This window comes from Stegostoma tigrinum, chromosome 38 (genome assembly GCF_030684315.1).
Source record: "Stegostoma tigrinum isolate sSteTig4 chromosome 38, sSteTig4.hap1, whole genome shotgun sequence".
NCBI classification, from domain to species: Eukaryota; Metazoa; Chordata; class Chondrichthyes; order Orectolobiformes; family Stegostomatidae; genus Stegostoma; species Stegostoma tigrinum.
Window position 1 is genome coordinate 25,824,333 of NC_081391.1, and position 26,360 is coordinate 25,850,692.

The window sequence follows — 26,360 nt, forward strand, 5'->3', positions numbered from 1 at the left end:
GTATTATTTTACACTACCTTCTAAACAAAAATATTTACAAAGTTACAGTGTTCCATGACAATTCTAACATATTTTCAAATATCAAGGTTATTTCAAAGGTGAGGAAATTAGAAAACAAATTGGATCTCAGCATTTGTGGCAAAGCCTGTGAATCATGTGATTTATTAGTCCTGGAACAAATGCAAGGATTTATTAGGGACAGGAGATTTTTCTATTAACCTAGTTTTGTACCAACTGAGCAAGGCAAAGGACTGCATTACTGAAGGGCAGAAAATTTTATTTTAAGCACCCCTGGCAAGATTAGAGCTCTGCATTAATGGCTACACATGATGTAATGTATAAATCCCTCTATCGTGCTCCTAGAACAAGCTTTAGCCTTAGAAGTGTAATGCAAAATTCAACTTAAAATAGAAGTTTAAACACACTCCCTCATTTTGCTACCCTATTTGTTATCTCACTTGCATCTTAGTATTCCTTAGCCCATTGGACAGAAGTGATTCTCAACCCCTTCCCTGAAAGGCAGGATATAAAATTCCTTTTTTAGGTGTTCCTTTTTCAGTGTCTCCATGGAAGGAACAAGATAATACTTTGAAAAAGGTTTCCCTTCAGCTACTCAAGGCAAAGTTCTCTGCAGAATGTCTTAAACATACCTGTGGCAAGTATTTTACCTCAAAGATCAAGTCCTAATTGAACAGTTACTCCAATTTTACAATGTTGAAAGAGAGAACCATGTGTCAATTTAAGAATTTACTCCAAAATCTTACCCTGCCCCAAATTCCATGACTAATTTAACCTTGTGTCTTTTAGCTGCGCATTAATTCAGGCTCAAGCAAGATAACCTTTCTTAAATTCTTTTTAAAATTCATTCACAGGATGAGGGCATTGCTGACCAGGCAGTGTTTATTGCCAAACCCTAACTGCCGCCCCATCCCCCAGAGGGCAGTTAAGTGTCAGCCACATTGCTGTGGGTCTGAAGTCACATGTAGGCCAGACCAAGTAAGGATGGCAGTTTCCTTCCCTAAAAGGACATTAGTGAACCAGATGGGTTTTTCCAACAATCGGCAATGGATTCATGGTCACCATTAGATTCTTAATTCCAGATATATTTTGTTGAATTCAAATTACACCATCTGCTTCGGTGGTATTCGAACCCAGGCCCCCAGAACAGTATCTGGGTCTCTAGATTAACAGTCCAGTGATAACACCACTAGGTCATTGCCTCCCCATCCAGTGGAAGGTACAATTGTTGGCAACTGAGTTATTTTAAACAGCGTAGCAGTCATGGGCTCCCATCTAAAGGCTCTGCCCCTGAATGTGTGCAGTATTTATAATAAACAAATTGATAATGGCTGTCAAAGTAAATAAATATAATCTGATAGCCAGCAGAGAAACACAACTACAGGATTTCAAGGATTGGGTTCTGCATATTGAACTGTATTTGACATTCAAGAAGAAAAGGAAGCTAGGCAAAGGTGAACGTGCGGCACTGTTATCAAGGATAGCATTGGTGCAACAGTAACAGTTTTGATGACCTTGGTTCAAGAGATGTAGCATTGGTTTGAGCGGAGATGAGAGATGGTAGGGGAAAGAAGTCACTAGTTGGGGTAATCCTCTGGCTAACAGAACTACAATGTAGAACAAAATGCACAAAAATAAATATTGGGTACTGGTGAAAGATGGCAATAGCAAACAGCTGTTTTAATCTGAAGGGCCTGTACTGTGCTGTAATGTTCTATGGAAAAATTACATTGAAACTAGTAGACTGGATGAGGTGTTCGTAGAATGCTTTCAAGATAGCTTCTTAGTGCAGCGCATTCTGGAACTAACCAAATAGCAGGATATACTAGATTTGATATCGAGCAGTATGACAGGATTAATTAAAAACCTCAATAAAGGTGCCGCTAAGTAGCAGTAATCACAATCTGATTGGATTTTACATCCAGGTCGAAAAGAAGAAGAATGGGTCAAAGACTAGTATTATAAACTTAAGTAAGGGCAACTACGTGGGCATGAAAGCTCAGCTAAAGTGAACTGGGATGCTAGGCTAGGAGATCGACCTATAAAGAAACAGCTGCAATTATTTAAGAGGATATTTAAGAATACTCAGAATAATGTTTATTCCAACTTAAAAAATAAAATCTAAAGGGACGATCCATCATCTATGGTTAAGTGAACATAGAACATAGAACAGTACAGCACAGAACAGGCCCTTCAGCCCACGATGTTGTGCCGATCATTGATCCTCATGTATGCACCCTCAAATTTCTGTGACCATATGCATGTCCAGCAGTCTCTTAAATGACCCCAATGACCTTGCTTCCACAACTGCTGCTGGCAACACATTCCATGCTCTCACAACTCTCTGTGTAAAGAACCTGCCTCTGACATCCCCTCTATACTTTCCACCAACCAGCTTAAAACTATGACCCCTCGTGTTAGCCATTTCTGCCCTGGGAAATAGTCACTGGCTATCAACTCTATCTATGCCTCTCATTATCTTGTATACCTCATTTAGGTCCCCTCTCCTCCTCCTTTTCTCCAATGAAAAGAGACCGAGCTCAGTCAACCTCTCTTCATAAGATAAGCCCTCCAGTCCAGGCAGCATCCTGGTAAACCCCCTCTGAACCCTCTCCAAAGCATCTACATCTTTCCTATAATAGGGTGACCAGAACTGGATGCAGTATTCCAAGTGCGGTCTAACCAGTTTTATAGAGCTGCAACAAGATCTCACAACTCTTTAAATCAATCCCCCTGCTAATGAAAGCCAAAACACCATATGCTTTCCTAACAACCCTGTCCACTTGGGTGGCCATTTTAAGGGATCTATGTATCTGCAGACCAAGATCCCGCTGTTCCTCCACACTGCCAAGAATCCTATCCTTAATCCTGTACTCAGCTTTCAAAATGCATCATCTCGCATTTATCCAGGTTGAACTCCATCTGCCACCTCTCAGCCCATCTCTGCATCCTGTCAATGTCCCGCTGCAGCGTACAACAGCCCTCTATACTGTCAACGATACCTCCAACCTTCATGTCATCTGCAAACTTGCTGACCCATCCTTCAATCCCCTCATCCAAGTCATCAATAAAAATTACAAACAGTAGAGGCCCAAGGACAGAGCCCTGTGGAACACCACTCACCACTGACTTCCAGGCAGAATATTTTCCTTCTACTACCACTCGCTGCCTTCTGTCGGCCAGCCAATTCTGTAACCAGACAGCTAAGTTCCCCTGTATCCCATTCCTCCTGATCTTCTGAATGAGCCTACCATGGGGAACCTTATCAAATGCCTTGCTGAAGTCCATATACACCACATCCACAGCTCGACCCTCATCAACTTTTCTAGTCACATCCTCAAAGTTAATGAAACTTTCAAATATATGCAAAAACATAATTGTACAAAGATGAGTGCAGATCAGATGATTGTAATTTTTTATATTCTGTCCAAAAAATGACTAAAGATTAATTAGAAGAAAGGAAGTGACATGAGAGGAAGATGGCTAATAATGTAAAAAGGATAGCAAGAGCTTCTACAGATATTTAAATTAGAAAAGATCAAATAAAGTGAATGTTGGACCTTTAGAGACAGTGAAGAGTTAATAGTAGGCAGTAAGGTAATGAAAATGAATTTTTGCTTCTGTCTTCCCTATAGAGGATATAAAAACATTCCAGTTGTAACTGTAAATCGGGGGAGGGAGCGAAAGGGGAACTTGGCAAAATTACATTGACTAAGGAAGGTCCTGTGCAAACACATGGAGCTATAGGTTGATAATCCCTGGGTCGCGATTGACCTTCATCCCAGGTAATAGATGCATGGGTGTTAATATCCAAAGTTCCCTTGTTTCAGGAAAGTATCCATCAGACTGGAAAGTAGCAAAAATAAAACTCTATTCAACGAGGGACAGAGACATGAAACTAAAGATCAGTTTACTTGATATCTGTTGTGGAAAGGAGTTGGAGTCCATTTAGGATGTTATTGCCAATCACCAAAGGGGACATGATGGCCCTAATGGTATTAATCACTAAACTACGAATCCAGAGACCAAGCTAATGTTCTGGCGATCTGGGTATGAAGCCACCATGGCAGATGGTGGAATTTGAGTTCAATAAATTATATCTGGAATTAAGAATCTCCTGATGACCAAGAAACTATTGTCAATTGTTGGAAAAACCCATCTGGTTCACTAATGTTCTTCAGGGAAGGAAATCTGCCATCCTCACCTGGTCTGGCTTATATGTGACTTCAGGCCTATACAATATGTTTCACTCTCAACTGCCCTCTGAAACAGCCTAGCAAGCCATTCTGTTGTACCAACTGCTACAAAGTCTCTTCAAATGCAATTAAGGACAAGCACCAAATACCAGCCAGCCAGTGACACCCACATCTCACAAATGAATTAAAAAACCTTAATTAAACTCAAGATAATCAGGAAAAGCTACGACGGTTATGTGAAAGGGACATCATATCTAACCAATCTTTAGGTGTCCTTTGAAGGCAAAATGTCCTGTAGATAAGCAGGAGTTCAATTATATGCTGTACCTGGATTTCCAGAAGGCATTTGACAAAGTGTGACGTAAAAGATTATTATGAAAAGTAGATCCTCCTGGTATAGGGGTAGTATACAAGTATGGATGGAAGATTTGCTGGCTGGTTGGCAGTAATCCGTGTCCATACATGGGTCTCTTTCTGATTGGGACGACGTGACAAGTGGACTCTTATGGGGATCTGTGCTGGGGCCTCAGCTTTTTACAATTTATGTCAATGATTTAGATGAGGGCAGTAAAGACATAATAGCTAAAGTTGTAAATACCATAAATAAAGATAGGAACATATGTAGAGAAGAGAACACCAGGAAGTTGCAGAAAGCTGTCAATAGATGGAGTGAGTGGGCAAAAATTTGGCAGCTAGAATATAATACAAGTAAATGTGAAGTTGCTCATTTTGACAGAAATACCAATAAAGCAGAATATTATTATCAATAGAAATGTTCTAATACATAAGTCACAAAAAGGCATCTAAGGTACAGCAAGCAATTAAGAAGGCAAATAGAATTTATTCGAAGAATTGAACATAAAAGTAATGATGTGACGCTTCAGTTAAAAAGCGAATTAGTTAAGCCAAATCTCCAACCCAGTTTGAAGAAATACATCGGAAGCATACTCAGAGGAGGTTTGCTAGATAGATATCTGGATGATTGGGTTCTCTTATGAGTAGAGGTTGGAAAGAGTTGCTTTGTTGTCACTGGATTTAGAACAGTGAAGCTTAATGAAGTGTGACTTAAATGAAATGTGTAAAATCATGAATAGTCTTGACAAATTGAATGCAGAAAGGGTGTTTCCACTTGTGGGTGAGTTCAGAATTATCCAGCACTGCTTTAAAATTAGGGATCACAGTTTGATAGACAGACGGGAAGAGAAATCTTCTCAGAAAACGTTGTGCAACTTTGGAACACTGCCTCAGAAGGCAGTGGAAGTGGCGTCTTTGAATATTTTTAAGGCAGTGGTAGATTCATGTTAAGCTAAGGAATCAAATATTATTGGGGTTAGTCAGTATTATGGAATTCAAAGCATAAATAGATCTGCCATCATCATACTGAATGGCAGAGCAGACTCAAGAAGCCAAATGGCCCACCTCTGCTCCTAATTCAAATGTTTATACAATGTTTATACATTCCACATTAAGCAGAGGTTCACCTGCACATCTGCCAATGTGGTATACTGCATCCACTGTACCCGGTGCGGCTTCCTCTACATTGGGGAAACCAAGCGGAGGCTTGGGGGCCGCTTTGCAGAACACCTCCGCTCAGTTCGCAACAAACAACTGCACCTCCCAGTCGCAAACCATTTCCACTCCCCCTCCCATTCTTTAGATGACATGTCCATCATGGGCCTCCTGCAGTGCCACAATGATGCCACCCGAAGGTTGCAGGAACAGCAACTCATATTCCGCCTGGGAACCCTGCAGCCATATGGTATCAATGTGGACTTCACCAGTTTCAAAATCTCCCCTTCCCCTACTGCATCCCTAAACCAGCCCAGTTCGTCCCCTCCCCCCACTGCACCACACAACCAGCCCAGCTCTTCCCCCCCACCCACTGCATCCCAAAACCAGTCCAACCTGTCTCTGCCTCCCTAACCGGTTCTTCCTCTCACCCATCCCTTCCTCCCACCCCAAGCCGCACCCCCAGCTACCTACTAACCTCATCCCACCTCCTTGACCTGTCCGTCTTCCCTGGACTGACCTATCCCCTCCCTACCTCCCCACCTACACTCTCTCCACCTATCTTCTTTACTCTCCATCTTCGGTCCGCCTCCCCCTCTCTCCCTATTTATTCCAGTTCCCTCTCCCCATCCCCCTCTCTGATGAAGGGTCCAGGCCCAAAACATCAGCTTTTGTGCTCCTGAGATGCTGCTTGGCCTGCTGTGTTCATCCAGCCTCACATTTTATTATCTTACAAATCTTCCAAGTGCTTGTTTTCTAAATGCCATTATTCATACTGTCACACAATTAACACCAGAGGAGCATCCACTGAGCTTGTTTTCTTACCTGGAGGTGGTCCTGGTGGTAAACCAGATGGTGGTCCTGGGGGTCTCAGTGGAGGTGCAGGAGGAGGACCAAGAGGTGGAGGTCCAGGCATTGGTGGGGCTTGCATTGGTGCCCTAGGGGGCATCTGAGTTGGTGGTGGAACCTGTGGTCCTTCTGGCCGTGATTCCTCTCGTTGTCGCTTTTCATGATTCTGCTCTTCAGTATCCATCTTTTCCTCGTCTGCAGCTCCCTCAGTATGGGCTTCCTCTTCCTCTTCCTCCTCTTCTTCAGGGAAATCCTGACCTATTAGAAGGTGCAATATTGACTACATTTTACATTCTGCACACTGGAAAAAACAACAAATTTTGGGATTTGCTACCAGAGAGTCAAGAGTCTACACAGGCTGTCACCCTGTGTTAACCAGATTCCTCTTACAGTGACACGGTGTCTGTCAGCGAGTGATTCATCATCAGAACAATGCAGGAAAGAAAATTAAAACTTAGCACGCACAAGATCAATATTAGTTTCTAAAAGACAATAAACCATCCCCCACCCCGAGCTCAATATTGCCAGTAGGGCACTTAATCAAACGTGCTGCCCTGGTGTATATAGCGAGCTATTTTTTCACTAGTGTAAAGCGCCTTTACACTGAAATCACAAAGGCGCTTCCTCCACAACTCTGACAACATAAATTGTGGTTTCAACAATTTATTGGTGATTCAGCTGCTAAAATCACAGGAAGCACCTGGAAATTTAGGGTTCATGGGACCTGATGTCAGCCAATTCAGAATAGGATCTGTGGATATCTAGCTCAGGGTGATTTAATAAATCATTCATTTCTTCTCATTGACTGTCCCTAGGCCCATCCAACCCCATGTTTTCCTGAAAATACCAATTATCATCTCATAAGAGTTACACAATCCTGGAAATCCTTTGACAACAGGTACAATTCGATATTCCTCAGGTTTTGGTAGTGAGTCACAGGTGGTTGACCAAGGTGAGATTATCAGCTGGGCTTTAAAATTACTTTCAGCAACATTCTCATGTACAATTTCTAACAGGATTTGCTAGAGTTTGAACAGCAGCTGACTTTACACTTCCATAATCTGGGGCAGCTGAGGCCATTTCTTACCTGTAATTTGTTAACTCCCATTTAAATCATGACAGTCTTTACATTTCCTAGTATAATAGAAAATTACAGCACAGGAAGTGACAATTCAACTTGTCATGTATGCCTGTTCTTTCACTGAAAAAGCAGTCCTGCTTAGTGTCACATCCTTTCTTAGTGTCCACAACCCTGTTAAATTTGTCATCTTCAATTAAGTGCCTGACTTCTGTTTGAATTTAGTTGTGGAATTAACTCCACTATGCTTTCAAGCAAACTGTTCCAGATTTTGACAACTTCCTGAGTGAAAGAATTTTCTTCTCAACTTTTAGATCGTTTGCCAAAGACTTTAAATTTCTAGCCTCTGGACATAGACATACCTGACTTAACAGTAGGATAGATAAAGAAAGACTATCTACCTACGCATAAGGTAATGCTTACTTCTATTTGCAAATACTTCTTTATAATTTTCCAGATTAGTAATGTCTAACAGTCCTGCCTTATGTAAATCAGCTAAAACAGTGTATGCTGTGGATTAAGTTAGGACCCTCTAGGCTACATGGCTTAGCTTTCACCTAAAATGAATGTCATAAGTCTAGAATCCTTATCACTTACAGATCATTTGCAGTCTCTACCTGTAGTGGAGCAGCCTCCAATGATTACACACCTGCCATTCGAAGCATCATTGCCTGTAGGGGAGTCAGCTCCTTCAGGTTTTTCTTCTTTTTTCTCTTTTGTTTGTCGTGCACATCAGCAAACCGCACAATGCGCCCTATGGGAAGGCAATACACGCTCAAACAAAATGTCTCCTTGTTCTGGTAAAAAGCAATACAAGGAAATACACATCTATATCTTAACATAATCAATCTCTTATCTTTCCTAAGAATTTTGAATAGCAACCTACTCAGAAAGGCTACTACCAAATTTATGAAATCAGCAAACAACCTCAAAGGTCTACGTCATCAAGAACTTGCTCTCAAAAACCAAATTTACAAAAATAAAAGTGCACAATATTGGACACCCACCAATCCGCAGGCTGGGAACAAGAGTGCTGCAGTGTATTGAGATCATTGTGCATTACTATGGCAGTCTGGGTCATGGCCCAATTCTGTGAAGGGGCACATGTGGCGAAAAGTAAATAAAATGACAACATACCTGGTTTATCATCATCTCCTCTTAAATTTTCATCATCTTCATCACGATGTCGAAAATCATCATCGTCATCATCACTATCTTTATCCTTTGAGTCTTCACTGTCTTCATCTTGATCTTCTCGATTTCCATCCTGATCCTGCTCCATGCCTCCAGTGTAATCATCATCCCCACTATCATCCTCATCCTCCTCCTGCATATCCTGAATTGCTAAAATGGCAAAGTAAATATCAGGATCATGTACATTCACTGTGGAATTACATTCATACTAATATTCATTCACGGTGGAACTATTTTCACAGAATTACAGTAACTCAATGTTACAGTAAAGATGGAAAATATCAGAAATATACAGCTTTACCGTAAATAATGCCTTACCAGTCTCAGGATCATAAATATTATCTTCATCTTTTCCTTTCAGAGCTAAGCCTGGAGGAGGGCCCATCCTTCTTGCATAAAGTGCTAACACTTGAGGTGGAGGTGGCCCTGGAGGTGGACCAGGAGGCTTCTTACCGGGTGGTAATCGGGGAACGCCATGAGAAGGAGGAGGCATAAGCGTGACAGGTTTAGAAGGTGGCCTGCAGGGAAGAACCAATGTGCACTGCATTACAACAAAAGCCATTAGAAGTATCATTGTGAACTTGAGCACACTTGATACACATCAATAACTCCCAATATTCAAACCAACATGATAATGACCACAGCACGGTCTTAAAAGAGGAAGTTAAAACCCATAATCACAAAGATGTTGTGAAACTTGAAAAGGTTCAGAAAAGATGTACAAGGAAGTTGCCAAGGTTGGAGGGCTTGAGCTATCAGAAGAGGTCACATAGGCTGGGGCTATTTTCACTGGAGCGCAGACTGAGGGGTGACTGTGCAGAAGTTTATAAACTCATGAGGGGCAGTGGACAGGATGGATAATCAAGCTCTTTTCCCCACGTTAGGGGAGTCCAAAACTAGAAGGCACAGATTTAAGGTGAGAGGGGAAAGATTTAAAATGGACCTAAAGGGCAACTTTTTCACGCACAGGGTGATGCATGTATGGAATGAACTGCCAGAGGAAATGGTGGAGGCTGGGACATTACAACATCTAAAAGGCATCTGGACAGGTACATGGATAGGAAGAGTTGAGAGAGATATGGGGCAAATGGGACTAGATTAATTTAGGATATCTGGTCAGCATGTATGGGTTGAACTGAAGGATCTGTTTCCACGCTGTACATCTCTGTTTCTCTATGACATAGTTTTTACAAATGTCATTTCAACAATCATTTAATTTTTTGCATTTTTGATTGTGGACTGAAATTGAACAAGGACTGTTTTAAAAACAAAATTCTGGAAAGAATTGTTGCATTATTAAAACAAGTTACAGAATCTCATTGTGTGTGATGTTTACACTGCTGTTCTGTTTGTAGATGGCCCAGCAACAGGGAGGAATGCACCAGATTGGGCCAGTAACAAGCAGCAGATTGGTTTGACCAGTTGTAACTAGGGGAGGATGCCTGAAGTCATCAGCTTGATGGCAACTCTCTGATTGGTTCCTGGGTAGCTGAAAAGCTTAAGAGTATGAATAATAGTGAGAAATATTCAAACTGCTGGAAAGGCAGGTGGTGTGTCTCTCTCTACAGTATAGTCTGGAGAAAGCCAGTTAATTTCTCGACCAATTTCTGTAAAGCTGTTGCCATTAAACTGGAAGTGTGTTGATAAGACCATAAGACATAGGAGCAGAAATTAGGCCATTCAGCCCATCTAGTCCATTCCACCATTCAATCATGGCTGATAAGTTTCTTAGCTCCATTCTCCCGCAACCCTTGATAATCAAGATCTATCGCCATCTTAAATATACTCAATGGCCCGGCCTCCACAGCCTTCTGTGGGAGTGAATTCCATAGATTCAGCACTCTGGTTGAAGAAGTTTCACCTTAGCTCCGATCTAAAAGGTCTTCCCTTTACTCTAAGGATGTTCCCTCAGGTCCTAGTGTCTCCTACCAATGGAAACATCTTCCCAACAGCCATTCAGTATTCTGTAAGTTTCAATTAGGGCCCTCCCCCCTCATCCTTCTAAACCCCATTGAGTACAAAACCGGAGCCCTCAAACAATCCTCATGCGTTAAGCTTTCCATTTCTGGGAGCATTCTCGTGAACCTCCTCTGAACTCACTCCTGACATGCTTCCACTGAAAAACTGAAGGAACCTGGAGAAAGGAGACTGAAGACCCAAAAGTCATGGCCAGCAAATGCATCATTTCAGTGAACCCTGTAGGCCAGTGCTATTTAACTACTGGCCCTAGACTTTTCCCCTCCATCCATAAACCATTTTTTTTTATTTAACTGTGTCCACCTGTTGTGTATGTAAGGATTTTAAAAGAGAGTTAGAGTGTTAACTAATAGAGCCATATGTTGATAACTCATAGTTGTTTACTTGTGATTACAATTTACTTCTTTGTTGTTAAATTCCTGGTCAGCATGTTCTGTTAATCTGAATCCAACGGACTTTACATGCTTTGATTAAATCATACTACTCCCAGGGTCTCCACAGGAGTTGAAGGCTTGAGAATCAGTACACTTTCCCAAGTGGGTCGTAAGAGATTATAAAAGAAGTCCACACACGTTTTACATCTTTAATTATCATTGCAAATTTAGAACAACACAGAACAGTATAGCACAATACAGGCTCTTCGATGTTGTGCCAAACTTTTATCCAAAGCCCACGGTCTATCTAACCTCCACCCCTACGTTATACTATTGTCCATGTGCCTATCCAATTACTGCTTAAATGCCCTTAATGAGGCCGACTTCACTAACCTCTCTGGCAATGCATTCCATGCCCCTACCACACTGAGTAAAGAACCTACCTCTGATATCTCCCCTATATCTACCTCCATTCACTTTAAAGCTATGTCCCCTCGTAATAGTTACCTTCACCCGAGGAAAATGTCTCTTGCTGTCCACTCTAACTATACCTCTGATCATTTTGTAGACCTCTATCAAGTCACCTCTCATCCTTTGTCGTTCTAAAGAGAAAAACCCTCGCTCTCTCAACCTTTCTTCGTAAGACCTTCCCTCCATTCCAGGTAACATTCTGGTAAATCTCCTCTGTGCCTTTTCCAATGCTTCCACGTCTTTCCTGTAAGAGGCAGCCAGAACTGGACACAATACTCCAGATGTGGCCGAACCAGGCTTTTGTACAGCTGGAGCATCACTTCACAGCTCTTGAACTCAGTCCCTCTATTAATGAAAGATAACATACCATACGCCTTCTGAACAACTCAATCCACCTGGGTGGCAGCTTTCAGGGAACTGTGGACACGAACGCCAAGATCCCTCTGCTCCTCCACACTGCCAAGAATCTTTCCGTTAACCCTGTACACTGCTTTCAAGTTTGTTCTTCCAAAATGAATCACTTCACACTTTTCAGGATTAAACTCCATCTCAATTTGAGACAAACTCCACTTGTCTCAATTTATTATAGGAAACTGCCTATGTAAATGTACCCCGCAGTAATTCCGTCTTTCCAGCAGTAGATATGGCAGAATACAATCATTAACATGAAATGCTGCAGTTGCTGGGGGCAGGCAACCCCACAGTCAACATTCTTTCTAAATCACACACGTGTACACAACTTAGAAATCCGCATCTCAGAGGAAAAAACTGGAGGCATGTTTCCCACAGTGCTGCCAGGAAGAGTGGTTCCAGGATTTTAAACAAGCAACAATGAAGGAACAGCGATGTAGTTCCAAGGATGGTGTGTGGGCAACTTGTGTTTGGTTGCATTCCCATCCATCCGCTGCCCTGTCCTTCTGTGGTGGAGATCATGGGGGTAGAAAGTGCTACTGAAGCAGCCTTGGTGAGATATTACAGTATATTTTGCAGATGGTACACACTGCTGCTCCTGTGCAATGGTGGTGAAAGGAGTGAATTCGAAGGTGGTGGACAGGGTGTCAACAAAGCGAGCTGCTTTAGCCTGGCTGGTGTTGAGCTGCTTGAGTGCTGTTTGAGATCTAGAGAAGCAGAAAGTACGCCATCACACTCCTGATTTGTGAACAGGAGTTGGGGAGTTAGGAGGTGAGCTACTGGTCACAAAATTCTTAGCTTCTGAGCAGCCCTTGTAGTCACGGAATGCATGCCTTTAGTACAGAATCTACATTATACCTGATTACCGTGGTCTAATTATTCCTCAATCTCTTATGTTGCTACACAAGGAGCAACACAAAGCGAAATGCAACTGGAGACTGACTATAGAAATATAAAAACTCTACAATTACTCCATTGTACATTTAATAAAATCTAATGCATAAAATATCCATGGTCTGACCATGCAAAAGTAGTTGCTCACTGTAATGCTTTCTAAATTCCAGTTGATAAGTTTGAAAATGCTAGAGCAGCACAGTAGCTAGCACTGCTGCCTCTCAGTGCCAGAGATTCAGGTTCAATTCCACCCTGAGCGACTGTGTAGAGTATGCACATTCTCCCCACATCGGCATGCGTTTCCTCCATGTGTTTCAGTTTCCTCCAGCAGTCCAAAGATGCGCAAATTAGATGAACTGGCCTTGCTAAATTATCCACAGTATCCAGGGATGTGCAGGCTAGGTGCATTAGCCATGGCAAATGCAGGGCCAGAGTAGGGGATGGGTCTGATTGGGATGTTTTTCAGAGGGTCCACGTGGACTCAATGTGCCAAGAGGCCTGCTTCCATGCTGTGGGGATCCGATGATTCTGTTGCCTCTAACAAAGAATCTCACTCACTCAAGCCAACTTCTTTCAGTTCTGGTTGACCATAATAACTGAAAGTGTAAACCTAGCCAATGCCCTGCATAGTGAATATTCCCAAAAATCCAAATTATTCTCAATTACCCCCAAAATCCTGTATTAACAATTGACAACTGATTTTATATATAAAAGGGGTTCTGATTACAAATAAATTATTACTCACCCATAAGCTGATGTCTTTTTCAATATGGACGGTGGCTGAGCTCCAGGGAGAGGAATATCCTGAATCATGATGTTTGATGGAGCATGTGGCATGTCTGGCAGTGGAATACTCTCCACCTCCACATGCTGGGCATTCTGTACAAACAAGAAAAACACCCGCATGCTTACACAGTATCAATGAACCAACTGTATCTTTAAATGTTGGAATTCCACATAGTACTGCTAAGTATGGTCCTTCATTCATCTATTTTGGCTTTCTATTGCAAATAAGAGTTATGTCTTTAGTCGATAGATTATTACAAAGGAGATGCGAGTGAGTGTGCACTACCCCTATCATCAGCTGTACTTGGAATTATAAATATCTGATGGCAGCAAGGTCAGTTTTGGCGAGTCCCGTAAATTGCCAATTGCACTGCAATTTTATTTCTTGTCAGAAAATAACGTGAATTAAATAGAAAATATTCAGATGAGTCCAGACACTTGAAACTGTTAGACTGTTACAGATTCTCCAAAACAAAAAGGAATGTTTTAAATACTTTCAAACCCACTTCTCAGGCAGAAAGTGCATTTCAGTTCTGTTTTCATAATGCCAGCTGAAATTCTTTATTAATTTTTATTTAAAAACACTTCCTTGCACGTTTATTTCAGTATCTGTTTGTTCAATTCTCAGCCTTGAACCATGTTCATCAAAGCCTCTCCACAAAAAGCTAAGAGCTGCACTCATTTCACTGATTCCTTTCTCAAACACCAAGTCTATTACTATCAGCTTGAATTTAAAGGTAACACAACCTCCAAGATGCAAGTGAATCTCATGCAGAACTTCCTTTAACAGCTCTGCCAAAGCAACAGCTAGTAGTTACTGTAACAGACAATCTCACTTTGGGCTTGTCTCCCTTCACCTGTACAGGTCAAAAAATCCTTTTTGAAATCTCCATCTCCATTTTCAGAGCATTATCCATTTTGACAGAAGATGGTGGAAAAACTGGGTAACCAGCATCTTCAAAAGGAGGTGAGTCCCAAGAACAGAGCAAAATGCAATACCAAAGTAATGGGTGATTTTAACTTTCCTAATATTGATTGGAACCTCCTTCGAGCAGAAGATTTGAATGGAGCTGTTTTTGTAAGGTGTGTTCAGGAGGGTTTCCTAACGCAGTACGTTGACAGGCCGACGAGGGGAGAGGCCATTCTAGACTTGGTGCTCGGAAACGAGCCGGGGCAGGTATCAGATCTTGTGGTGGGACAGCATTTTGGTGATAGTGACCATAACTGCCTCACATTCTACATAGCTATGGAGAAGGAGAGGATTAGGCAGAATGGGAGGATATTTAATTGGGGAAGAGGAAACTATGATGCGATTAGACATGAGTTAGGAAGCATGGGCTGGGAGCAGTTGTTCCATGGTAAGGGAACTATAGACATGTGGAGACGGTTTAAGGAACAGTTGTTGGGAGTGATGAGTAAATATGTCCCTCTGAGACAGGCAAGAAGGGGTAAGATTAAGGAACCTTGGATGACGAGAGCGGTGGAGCTTCTAGTGAAAAGGAAGAAGCTAGCTTACATAAGGTGGAGGAAGCTAGGGTCAAGTTCAGCTAGAGAGGATTACATGCAGGCAAGGAAGGAGCTCAAAAATGGTCTGAGGAGAGCCAGGAGGGGGCACGAGAAAGGCTTGGCAGAAGGAATCCGGGAAAACACAAAGGCATTTTACACTTACGTGAGGAATAAGAGAATGGTCAAAGAAAGAGTAGGGCCGATCAGGGATAGCATAGGGAACATGTGTGTGGAGCCTGAGGAGGTAGGGGAAGCCCTAAATGAGTTTTTTTATTCTGTCTTTACGAAAGAAACGAACTTTGTAGTGAATGAAACCTTTGAAGAGCAGGTGTGCATGCTGGAATGGATAGAGATAGACGAAGCTGATGTGCTGAAAATTTTGTCAAACATTAAGATTGACAAGTCGCCAGGCCCGGATCAGATTTGTCCTCGGCTGCTTTGGGAAGCGAGAAATGCAATTGCTTCGCCACTTGCGAAGATCTTTGCATCCTCACTCTCCACTGGAGTCGTACCTGAGGACTGGAGAGAGGCAAATGTAATTCCTCTCTTCAAGAAAGGAAATAGGGAAATCCCCGGCAATTATAGACCGGTAAGTCTCACGTCTGTCGTCTGCAAGGTGTTAGAAAGGATTCTGAGGGATAAGATTTATGATCATCTGGAAGAGCATGGCTTGATCAAATACAGTCAACACGGCTTTGTGAGGGGTAGGTCGTGCCTTACAAACCTTATCGAGTTTTTTGAGGATGTGACTAGAAAAGTTGATGAGGGTCGAGCTGTGGATGTGGTGTATATGGACTTCAGTAAGGCATTTGATAAGGTTCCCCATGGTAGGCTCATTCAGAAGGTCAGGAGGAATGGGATACAGGGGAACTTAGCTGCTTGGATACAGAATTGGCTGGCCAACAGAAGACAGCGAGTGGTAGTAGAAGGAAAATATTCTGCCTGGAAGTCAGTGGTGAGTGGAGTTCCACAGGGCTCTGTCCTTGGGCCTCTACTGTTTGTAATTTTTATTAATGACTTGGACGAGGGAATTGAAGGATGGGTCAGCAAGTTTGCAGACGACACAAAGGTCGGAGGTGTCGTTGACAGTGTAGAGGGCTGTTGTAGGCTGCAGCGGGACATTGACAGGATGCAGAGATGGGCTGAGAGGTGGCAGATGGAGTTCAACCTGGATAAATGCGAGGTGATGCATTTTGGAAGGTCGAATTTGAGAGCTGAGTACAGGATTAAGGATAGGATTCTTGGCAGCGTGGAGGAACAGAGGGATCTTGGTGTGCAGATACATAGATCCCTTAAAATGGCCACCCAAGTGGACAGGGTTGTTAAGAAAGCATATGGTGTTTTGGCTTTCATTAACAGGGGGATTGAGTTTAAGAGTCGTGAGATCTTGTTGCAGCTCTATAAAACTTTGGTTAGACCGCACTTGGAATACTGCGTCCAGTTCTGGGCGCCCTATTATAGGAAAGATGTGGATGCTTTGGAGAGGGTTCAGAGGAGGTTTACCAGGATGCTGCCTGGACTGGAGGGCTTATCTTATGAAGAGAGGTTGACTGAGCTCGGTCTCTTTTCATTGGAGAAAAGGAGGAGGAGAGGGGACCTAATTGAGGTATATAAGATAATGAGAGGCATAGATAGAGTTGATAGCCAGAGACTATTTCCCAGAGCAGAAATGGCTAGCACGAGGGGTCATAGTTTTAAGCTGGTTGGTGGAAAGTATCGAGGGGATGTCAGAGGCAGGTTCTTTACGCAGAGAGTTGTGAGAGCATGGAATGCGTTGCCAGCAGCAGTTGTGGAAGCAAGGTCATTGGGGTCATTTAAGAGACTGCTGGACATGTATATGGTCACAGAAATTTGAGGGTGCATACATGAGGATCAATGGTCGGCACAACATTGTGGGCTGAAGGGCCTGTTCTGTGCTGTACTGTTCTATGTTCTATGTTCTAATGTCTCCTGACAGAGACAAGAGATTCATTTAGCACTTCCGCTTGTGTCATTGCAGCTGCTTTGTAAATGATACTTGGTCAATTGACAATTCGTGTGAAGCAAAACGAAAGGTAAAGGGAGCAAATTCAGACCAAAGCGTCACACTTGTTGTATTGTGGGGGTACATCCTTAGGGATTGTCAATCACAGAATCAGAGGACACCATCACCTACTTGCCAGTGTCATTCATCAGACTTCACACAAATACAAATTTCAGATGCTTCCTTGTTTGTATAAATGATTAAACCTGCTCCATATGCTGTCGAAAATGAAACAGCCATCTGAGGTGTTCTTGAACAACCAGCATTGGCTTAAAATGTGTACTTTGGAGAAAAGTTATGATAAGCTTGTATAAGATAAACATATCAGACATTTAAAAGGGAGAGCACTACATTTAAGAAAAGATATCATAGTCACTCAGTCAATAACAGCTATAAGTTCCTCTCCAAGGAACTCTCAATCTTGACTTGGAACGATGTTGCCGTTCCTTCAGAGTCACTGCGTCAAAATCCTGGAACTCCCTCCCAAACAGTATTATGAATATATCCACACCAAATGGACTGTGGTGGTCTAAGAAGACATTAACTCTGTTTCTCTCTCACAGACGTGCCTGTCCTGCTGAGTTTCTCCAGATAATCAGGATGAGCAATAAGTGCTAGCTCAGCCAGTGAAGCAAACATCTCATGAAAGAATACAAAATATAGTCAACTGCAGCTTCCTATTACTTTCCCAATTCCAAAAGAGAGACTTTACTGCACAAGTGCAAAAATTTTTCACATCAGGTGTCCTTTCTTTAGTGGGCAACATTGTTAGTGACAGACTTGGCCTAAGCTCCCAAGAAACCTGATTTAGATACATCAAGCTCAAATATTCTAATAAAAATAAAGTAATGCAGGCGATGGAAATCTGAAACAAACATAGAAGGCTGGAGAAATTCAGCAGGTCTGGTAGCATCCGTGGTCAGTGAATCAAAGTTATTACTTCGAGTCTGTATAATCACTCAGACTGGACTGAAGACATTAACTCTGTTTCTCTCTCACGGACCTGCCTGTCCTGCTGAGTTTCTCCAGCATTCTCAACTTGTTTCAAACTTTTCTTGAATTGCTGCACTCCACTCCAATACATGGATCAACCGGTCACTCGTGTTTTGTTGCATAAGACCAGAGTAACTGTCGATTATTGGACATTGCCATCTCCACATTTAGTGCAACATCAAAGTTTTGTTATTTATCCCTATTGTTATTAGGGGCGACACAATAGCTCAGCGGTTAGCACTGCAGTCTCACAGCGCCAGGGACCCAGGTTTGATTCCAGCCTCAGGTGACTGTCTGTGTGGAGTTTGCACATTCTTCCCGTGTCTGCATGGGTTTCCTCCAGGCGCTCCGGTTTCCTCCCACAGTCCAAAGATGTGCAAGCTAGGTGGATCGGCCATGCTAAATTGCCCGTTGTGTTCAGGCGTGTGGGGGTTATGGAGGATGGGTCTAGATGGGATGCTTCAAGGGGCGGTGTGGAATTGTTGGGCTGAAGGGCCTGTTTCCACACTGTAGGGAATTGAATCTAATCTAATCCATCCTGAACTGTGCAATGAAGGACTATCATTCATTCCACAGAAATTAAAAGGAAGGACATTTTTGTTAATAAAAGCATTTTTGTTGCACAGAACACAAATAGTTCAACTCAATCCTCACCTTGACAGCATCAAAGAACTGGCACAGTTGTGATCGCTTCTGTTCATATTCAGTCTCAAGCTTCCGCAGTTCTTTATAAAAATCAGTATTTTCCTTCTCATACAGACGAAGGATCCGCTCAAATGTTTCTCGTAACTTTTTCCGTTTGTCTTTCAGAACCTTCTCATTAAGTTGTGGTTGCTGCACAGGATTGAATTCTGACAAGGGGGAGGAACGGAATAAACAAAAGCAGAGCATGTCATTCACATTACTTGAGCACATTCACAGCACCGAGGATGACCATGCATTTTAGATACAATTTTAAAAAGCTCCTGCAGCATATTATTTAAATAATTTTCTCCATACCCCAATCTTAATCTTTCACCCTGAAATGTGACAAGTCCCTTGAATTTCCTGCTGTATTTTGGATCATACGTAGATCAGCTATAAATTCATCAAATTCTGATGTTTCCAATTATGAGCAAACAGGAAACAATCTCAGGATGAATGGCTTATCTTATGAAGAAAAATTACACAAGTTTGGCCTGTAACCACTGGAGTTTGGAAAAATGAGAGGCGACCTTACTGAAATATACAAGATATTCAGGAGACTGGATGCAGTAGGATCACAGTTTATGAATGAAAGGTCCCCCTTTTAAGACAGTGATAGGAAATTCTTTTTACTCATAAAAAGGTTGTTCAGAGTTTGGAATTCTCTTCTCCAGATCATATTAGATGCTGGGTCTTTACATTTATGCAAGACTGACTTACATATTTGATAGACATGGGAGTTAAGGGTTAATATAGCGCAGACAGGAAAGTGAGATTACACCACAACAGATCAACCAAGATCTTGTTGAGTGACGGAGCAAGTTTGAACGGCCAAATAATCTACACTGCTGATAAGTCTTATGTCCACACGTAGGCACGTTCGAGGTTCTAAAACCGCCAATTATAGAACAGGACAGCATTCAATGACCAATTGGAATTGCACAGTTCGAAAGGTGATTGAAATATGGAGTTAAATACCAAGCCATCAAAACTAAACCCCAATATCCCCGAGCATGCAACTGGGAAGCAACCATGTTTCAGCAGAGTTTTCCAATACAATAATAACTTTAAAAAGCAAAAACAAAATCACAATCATTCATCTAGAATATCCTAGTTCCTGCTCTTTACCCATTTCATCCAATTTCTCCATATCTTTGATTATCTGTTTGGGATCTTTCATCTTGAGCACAGCAGCTCGCACCATCATTCGCTGCTTCTTGTTCTGTAGGCATAAAGGTTACCCGGGAATCAATCAATAATTCAAATTTATATCAAAAATATTTTCATGATTTGCAGTTGATTTAACAAAAAAAATCCCTGGCAATTTAAGCAAAGAATCTGAAAGCTACAATGGTCAATTCTTCTGTGTTCCTCAAACCTAATCCTAATTAACCTGAAGTCAACTGATCAATCTCAATCTCTCCCTTTCCATTTACAATATTTCTGGTTTCTTTTCTCTCCATGTACCAATAATATTATTTCCCTGCAATTCCTTCTCCTGAGCATCAACCTAAGGACTTTTCTGTTTCCCATCTCAATCCTGATACTGAGGCTGACAGCAATCACCTCTTTATGCAACAGATAGGAAAGACAGTATCTGGAGGAGACTGTAGTCAGGTTGATTCTGTCCTCACCCTGTAGCAATCACTGGATAACAATCAGCAGTGACAACACTGGCTCAGTCTTTTTTAACCATTGAAGTCCAGGAAGATGGAAGGCAACTGTACGTTCAAATCAGATATCTCAGCAGAAATAAGCTTTCAATCTTCACACTGGGAATGGCTCAGAATCATGCCAGCTGGTTGCCTCTAAGCTATCAGTTTGAATAGAATGTTATATAGGTAGAGGGCTAAAAAGGAATGGCACAGAGACAGATTAACTATAACAGATTTATTTCAGCGGCCAGGAGAAACATCTTATTCAAAGTTATTAGTTGAGGCAGCAGCAATATCAACACTTGATTAGACAGGAAAAATGGTGATTGAAAAGATGTTCAGGGATCTAAATATATAGAACATAGAACACAGAACATTACAGTGCAGTACAGGCCGTTCGGCCCTTGATGTTGCGCTGACCTGTGAAGCCAATCTGAAGCCCATCTAACCTGCACTATTCCATTATCATCCATATGTTTATCCAATGACCATTTAAATGCCCTTAAAGTTGGCGAGTCTACTACTGTTGCAGGCAGGGCATTCCACGAACTTACTACTCTCTGAGTAAAGAACCTACCTCTGACATCTGATCTAATATCTATCACCCCTCAATTTAAAGCTATGTTCCCTCATGCTGGCCATCTTCATCCAAGGAAAGAGGCTCTCACTGCCCACCCTATCTAATCCTCTGATCATCTTGTATGTCTCTATTAGGTCACCTTAACCTTCTTTTCTCTAACGAAAACAGCCTCGAGTCCCTCAGCCTTTCCCCATAAGACCTTCCCTCCATACCAGGCAACATCCTGGTAAAACTCCTCTGTACACTTTCCAATGCTTCCACATCCTTCCTATATGATGTGTAAGTTAGACTATAATCTTTACAAACAAAGAAAGTGATGACATACAATACAGGGATAATTAGCCTATTCCTTTGCTATAACTTGCATGTGAACAAATGAATTAGATTGAATTGATTTTCACTTATTCTGCCACCAATGCTTTCTCATCCATTCTCTTAGCTTTCCTAACCCCTCTTTTTAAGTTTTACCTCCACATTTGATATTCCCACAGGCACTCCTGCCATAAACTTCTTTCTTTCATAGCTTATGTCCCTTGACATTTAAAGTTCTCCGGTCTTGTTCCTACCCTTTGTCTTTATGGAAGCATAGTGTGCCTTGCACTCTACTTCCTCCTTGAATAGCTCACTACTCTGACAGTTTTACCTGCAAGTAGTGATCACAGTCCTCTTGGGTCTTATCTTAGTAAAATTAGCCTTTCCTCAATTTAGAATTTTTATCTCACTTTTATGTCACTATCTCCAAAATATTCCCTTACTTATAATGCCTTCCAGTGGTCGGGTTCAATTTATGAATACTAGGTGCAAAATTGCACCCTCCCTTGTTGGGCTTTCTAGATACAAACTAAAAATCTTCTGGACACACCAAGAATTTTGCTTCCTGCCTACCTTACACACCAAAAGTTTTTCCAGTTAATATTTGCATTGTTAAAATTATCTACTATTACTACCTTATTATACTTAGACTTCTCTGAAATTAGATTACGTGTTTGATCCTATATCTCCCCTTGTCTGTTTGAAGACTTGAGGTTGAGGTGGAAGATGTAAAGAGTAACTAGGATGAAGAGGAGGAAGGAAGGATACCATAGCAAATCTTTGCAAGTCAAGACAGTAGAAAAGAAATAATTAAGTAACAGGATAAAAGACAGGGAGGAAAAGAAAAGGCAACTGAAGAAGGAAAAAAAGAGAACAGCAGACATGCAAGTAGAAAAGAACATGCATGCCATGAACAGTCTAACTCAAATGTCTTACCTTTTTCAGTTCCCGCTTCCTGGCCTCCTTTCCTGTTTAATAAACATGTGGATGAGGTTAGATTTGGGCACAAGATGGTGAAAAAGTTTACATTTACAAAACACATTTTGCAACCTCAGATCATTCCAAACATCTTTACAAGAAAATACAGCACTCATTGAAATGTACTCACTGATGTCATGTTGAATTCAGTTGCTAAAGGAGATCTGGGGAATTCAGATCTTCCTCTCATCTGGTGATATTCTGGTGGTGGGAGTTTATATCTCTTCCCATTGTGTCCCTGTTTAATCTGCCCCAAAATGACCCTTCAAAATACATCTTCCCCACACACCACACCCCCCTCCCCACACAACACCAACCCCCTCCCCACACAACACACCCCCCTCCCCACACAACACACCCCCCTCCCCACACAACACACCAACACGCCCACACACAAAACCCCACCCCCACAAAACCCTCCCCACACAACACACCAACACGCCCACACACAAAACCCCACCCCCACAAAACCCTCCCCACACAACACACCCCCCTCCCCACACAACACACCAACACGCCCACACACAAAACCACCCCCCTCCCCACACAACACACCAACACGCCCACACACAAAACCACCCCCCTCCCCACACAACACACCAACACGCCCACACACAAAACCACCCCCCTCCCCACACAACACACCAACACGCCCACACACAAAACCACCCCCCTCCCCACACAACACACCAACACGCCCACACACAAAACCACCCCCCTCCCCACACAAAACCCCACCCCCACAAAACCCCACCCCACACAAAACACCCCCCTCCCCACCCACCACACCCCCCTCCCCACCCACCACACCCCCCTCCCCAAAACACCCCCCTCCCCTCCCCACCCACCACACCCCCCTCCCCAAAACACCCCCCTCCCCTCCCCACCCACCACACCCCCCTCCCCACCCCACCCACCACACCCCCCTCCCCACCCCACCCACCACACCCCCCTCCCCAAAACACCCCCCTCCCCACCCCACCCACCACACCCCCCTCCCCAAAACACCCCCCTCCCCACCCCACCCACCACACCCCCCTCCCCAAAACACCCCCCTCCCCACCCCACCCACCACACCCCCCTCCCCAAAACACCCCCCTCCCCACCCCACCCACCACACCCCCCTCCCCAAAACACCCCCCTCCCCACCCCACCCACCACACCCCCCTCCCCAAAACACCCCCCTCCCCACCCCACCCACCACACCCCCCTCCCCACCCCACCCACCACACCCCCCTCCCCAAAACACCCCCCTCCCCACCCAACACCCCCCTCCCCACCCCAAAACACCCCCCTCCCCACCCCAACACACCCCCTCCCCACCCAACACCCCCACCTCCCCACCCCACACCCCCCTCCCCACCCCACACCCCCCCTCCCCACCCCACCCCACCCCACACCCCCCCTCCCCTCCCCACCCCACACCCCCCTCCCCACCCCACCCCACACCCCCCTCCCCACCCCACCCCACACCCCCCTCCCCACCCCACCCCACCCCACACTCCCCACCCCACCCCACCCCACACCCCACTCCCCACCCCACCCCACCCCACACCCCACTCCCCACCCCACCCCACCCCACACCCCACTCCCCACCCCACCCCACCCCACACCCCACTCCCCACCCCACCCCACCCCACACCCCACTCCCCACCCCACCCCACACCCCCCTCCCCACCCCACCCCACCCCACACCCCCCCTCCCCCCCCTCCCCACCCCACCCCACCCCACACCCCCCTCCCCACCCCACCCCACCCCACACCCCCCTCCCCACCCCACCCCACCCCACACCCCCCTCCCCACCCCACCCCACCCCACACCCCCCTCCCCACCCCACCCCACCCCACACCCCCCTCCCCACCCCACCCCACACCCCCCTCCCCACCCCACCCCACCCCAACACCCCCACCTCCCCTCCCCACCCCACCCCACCCCACACCCCCCTCCCCACCCCACACCCCCCTCCCCACCCCACCCCACCCCACACCCCCCTCCCCACCCCACCCCACCCCACACCCCCCTCCCCACCCCACCCCACCCCACACCCCCCTCCCCACCCCACCCCACCCCAACACCCCCACCTCCCCTCCCCACCCCACCCCAACACCCCCACCTCCCCTCCCCACCCCTCCCCACCCCACCCCAACACCCCCACCTCCCCTCCCCACCCCTCCCCACCCCACCCCAACACCCCCACCTCCCCTCCCCACCCCTCCCCACCCCACCCCAACACCCCCACCTCCCCTCCCCTCCCCACCCCACCCCACCCCAACACCCCCACCTCCCCACCCCAACACCCCCACCTCCCCTCCCCTCCCCACCCCACCCCACCCCAACACCCCCACCTCCCCACCCCAACACCCCCACCACCCCACCCCAACACCCCCACCTCCCCACCCCAACACCCCCACCACCCCACCCCAACACCCCCACCTCCCCACCCCAACACCCCCACCTCCCCACCCCAACACCCCCACCTCCCCACCCCAACACCCCCACCTCCCCACCCCAACACCCCCACCTCCCCACCCCAACACCCCCACCTCCCCACCCCAACACCCCCACCTCCCCACCCCCACCTCCCCACCCCCACCTCCCCACCCCAACACCCCCACCTCCCCACCCCCACCTCCCCACCCCCACCTCCCCACCCCAACACCCCCACCTCCCCACCCCCACCTCCCCACCCCAACACCCCCACCTCCCCACCCCCACCTCCCCACCCCAACACCCCCACCTCCCCACCCCCACCTCCCCACCCCAACACCCCCACCTCCCCACCCCAACACCCCCACCTCCCCACCCCAACACCCCCACCTCCCCACCCCAACACCCCCACCTCCCCACCCCACACCACCCCACCCCACACCACCCCAACACCCCCACCTCCCCACCCCACACCACCCCAACACCCCCACCTCCCCACCCCACACCACCCCAACACCCCCACCTCCCCACCCCACACCACCCCAACACCCCCACCTCCCCACCCCACACCACCCCAACACCCCCACCTCCCCACCCCACACCACCCCAACACCCCCACCTCCCCACCCCACACCACCCCAACACCCCCACCTCCCCACCCCACACCACCCCAACACCCCCACCTCCCCACCCCACACCAACACCCCCACCACCCCACCCCACACCAACACCCCCACCAACACCCCCACCTCCCCACCCCACACCAACACCCCCACATACAAAAACATCCCCCCCCCCCCCCGCCACCTCTCCCTCCCCCCCGCCACCTCTCCCTCCCCCCCGCCACCTCTCCCTCCCCCGTGCCCCGGGACTCACGGGCCTGGTCAGTCGGGTTCATGAATTTGCCGCTCTTGGTGGAGCTGGTGGACCGCCGCCCCATCTTGGCGGTGTGCCTCTCGCTCCTTCCCGGCGAACACGACAGCGACTGTAATCCACCTCGATATCCAAACTCCGGCCTTCCTCACAACAGCCCCGCCGCCATCTTCCACCTGGTAACGACCTTTCACCACCCCCCCCCCCCACTTCCGTTTCCGGGTCCTCCGGCTCTGAGCTCCTCTGTCCCATGTTGTCCCCAGAGTGCAGCTGTGTTGAGTGATGCTAACTTCCCAAAGCACACAACTCTCTGAAACCTAATGCAAACTGTCCACAAAAACATTCTCTGGAATAGTTCCAGGGTAACCAGTTATAAAAGCAGAATGCTGTGGATGCTGGAAATGTGAAACTAACACAGATAGTGCTGCAGAAACACAGCAACTCTGGCAGCATCTTGTGCAGAGAGAAACACAGTTAATTTTTCAAGATCTAGTCATGAAAATGGACTTGAAAATGAATAGTCATGATGTTATAAACCTCCATAAGATCACCCTCCCAGCCTCTAACACTC

The 26,360-nt window shown here is 45.5% G+C and overlaps 1 protein-coding gene across 1 annotated transcript in view; it reads right to left on the bottom strand.

Moving 5' to 3' along the window:
- Positions 1 to 25,988, bottom strand: part of LOC125447245 (WW domain-binding protein 11) — a 29,629-nt gene extending 3,641 nt beyond the window's left edge. Inside the window, exons 1-9 of the mRNA XM_048521510.2 lie at positions 25,793 to 25,988; positions 22,447 to 22,478; positions 20,092 to 20,185; positions 18,934 to 19,130; positions 13,717 to 13,850; positions 9,163 to 9,362; positions 8,788 to 8,994; positions 8,300 to 8,404; positions 6,549 to 6,830 (exon numbers count right to left, since the gene is read on the bottom strand). Coding sequence (XP_048377467.1) covers positions 6,549 to 6,830; positions 8,300 to 8,404; positions 8,788 to 8,994; positions 9,163 to 9,362; positions 13,717 to 13,850; positions 18,934 to 19,130; positions 20,092 to 20,185; positions 22,447 to 22,478; positions 25,793 to 25,856 — 1,315 coding nt within the window. The 5' untranslated portion in view covers positions 25,857 to 25,988. The remainder of the gene's footprint in view (positions 1 to 6,548; positions 6,831 to 8,299; positions 8,405 to 8,787; positions 8,995 to 9,162; positions 9,363 to 13,716; positions 13,851 to 18,933; positions 19,131 to 20,091; positions 20,186 to 22,446; positions 22,479 to 25,792) is intronic.
- Positions 25,989 to 26,360: the final 372 nt, after the last annotated feature.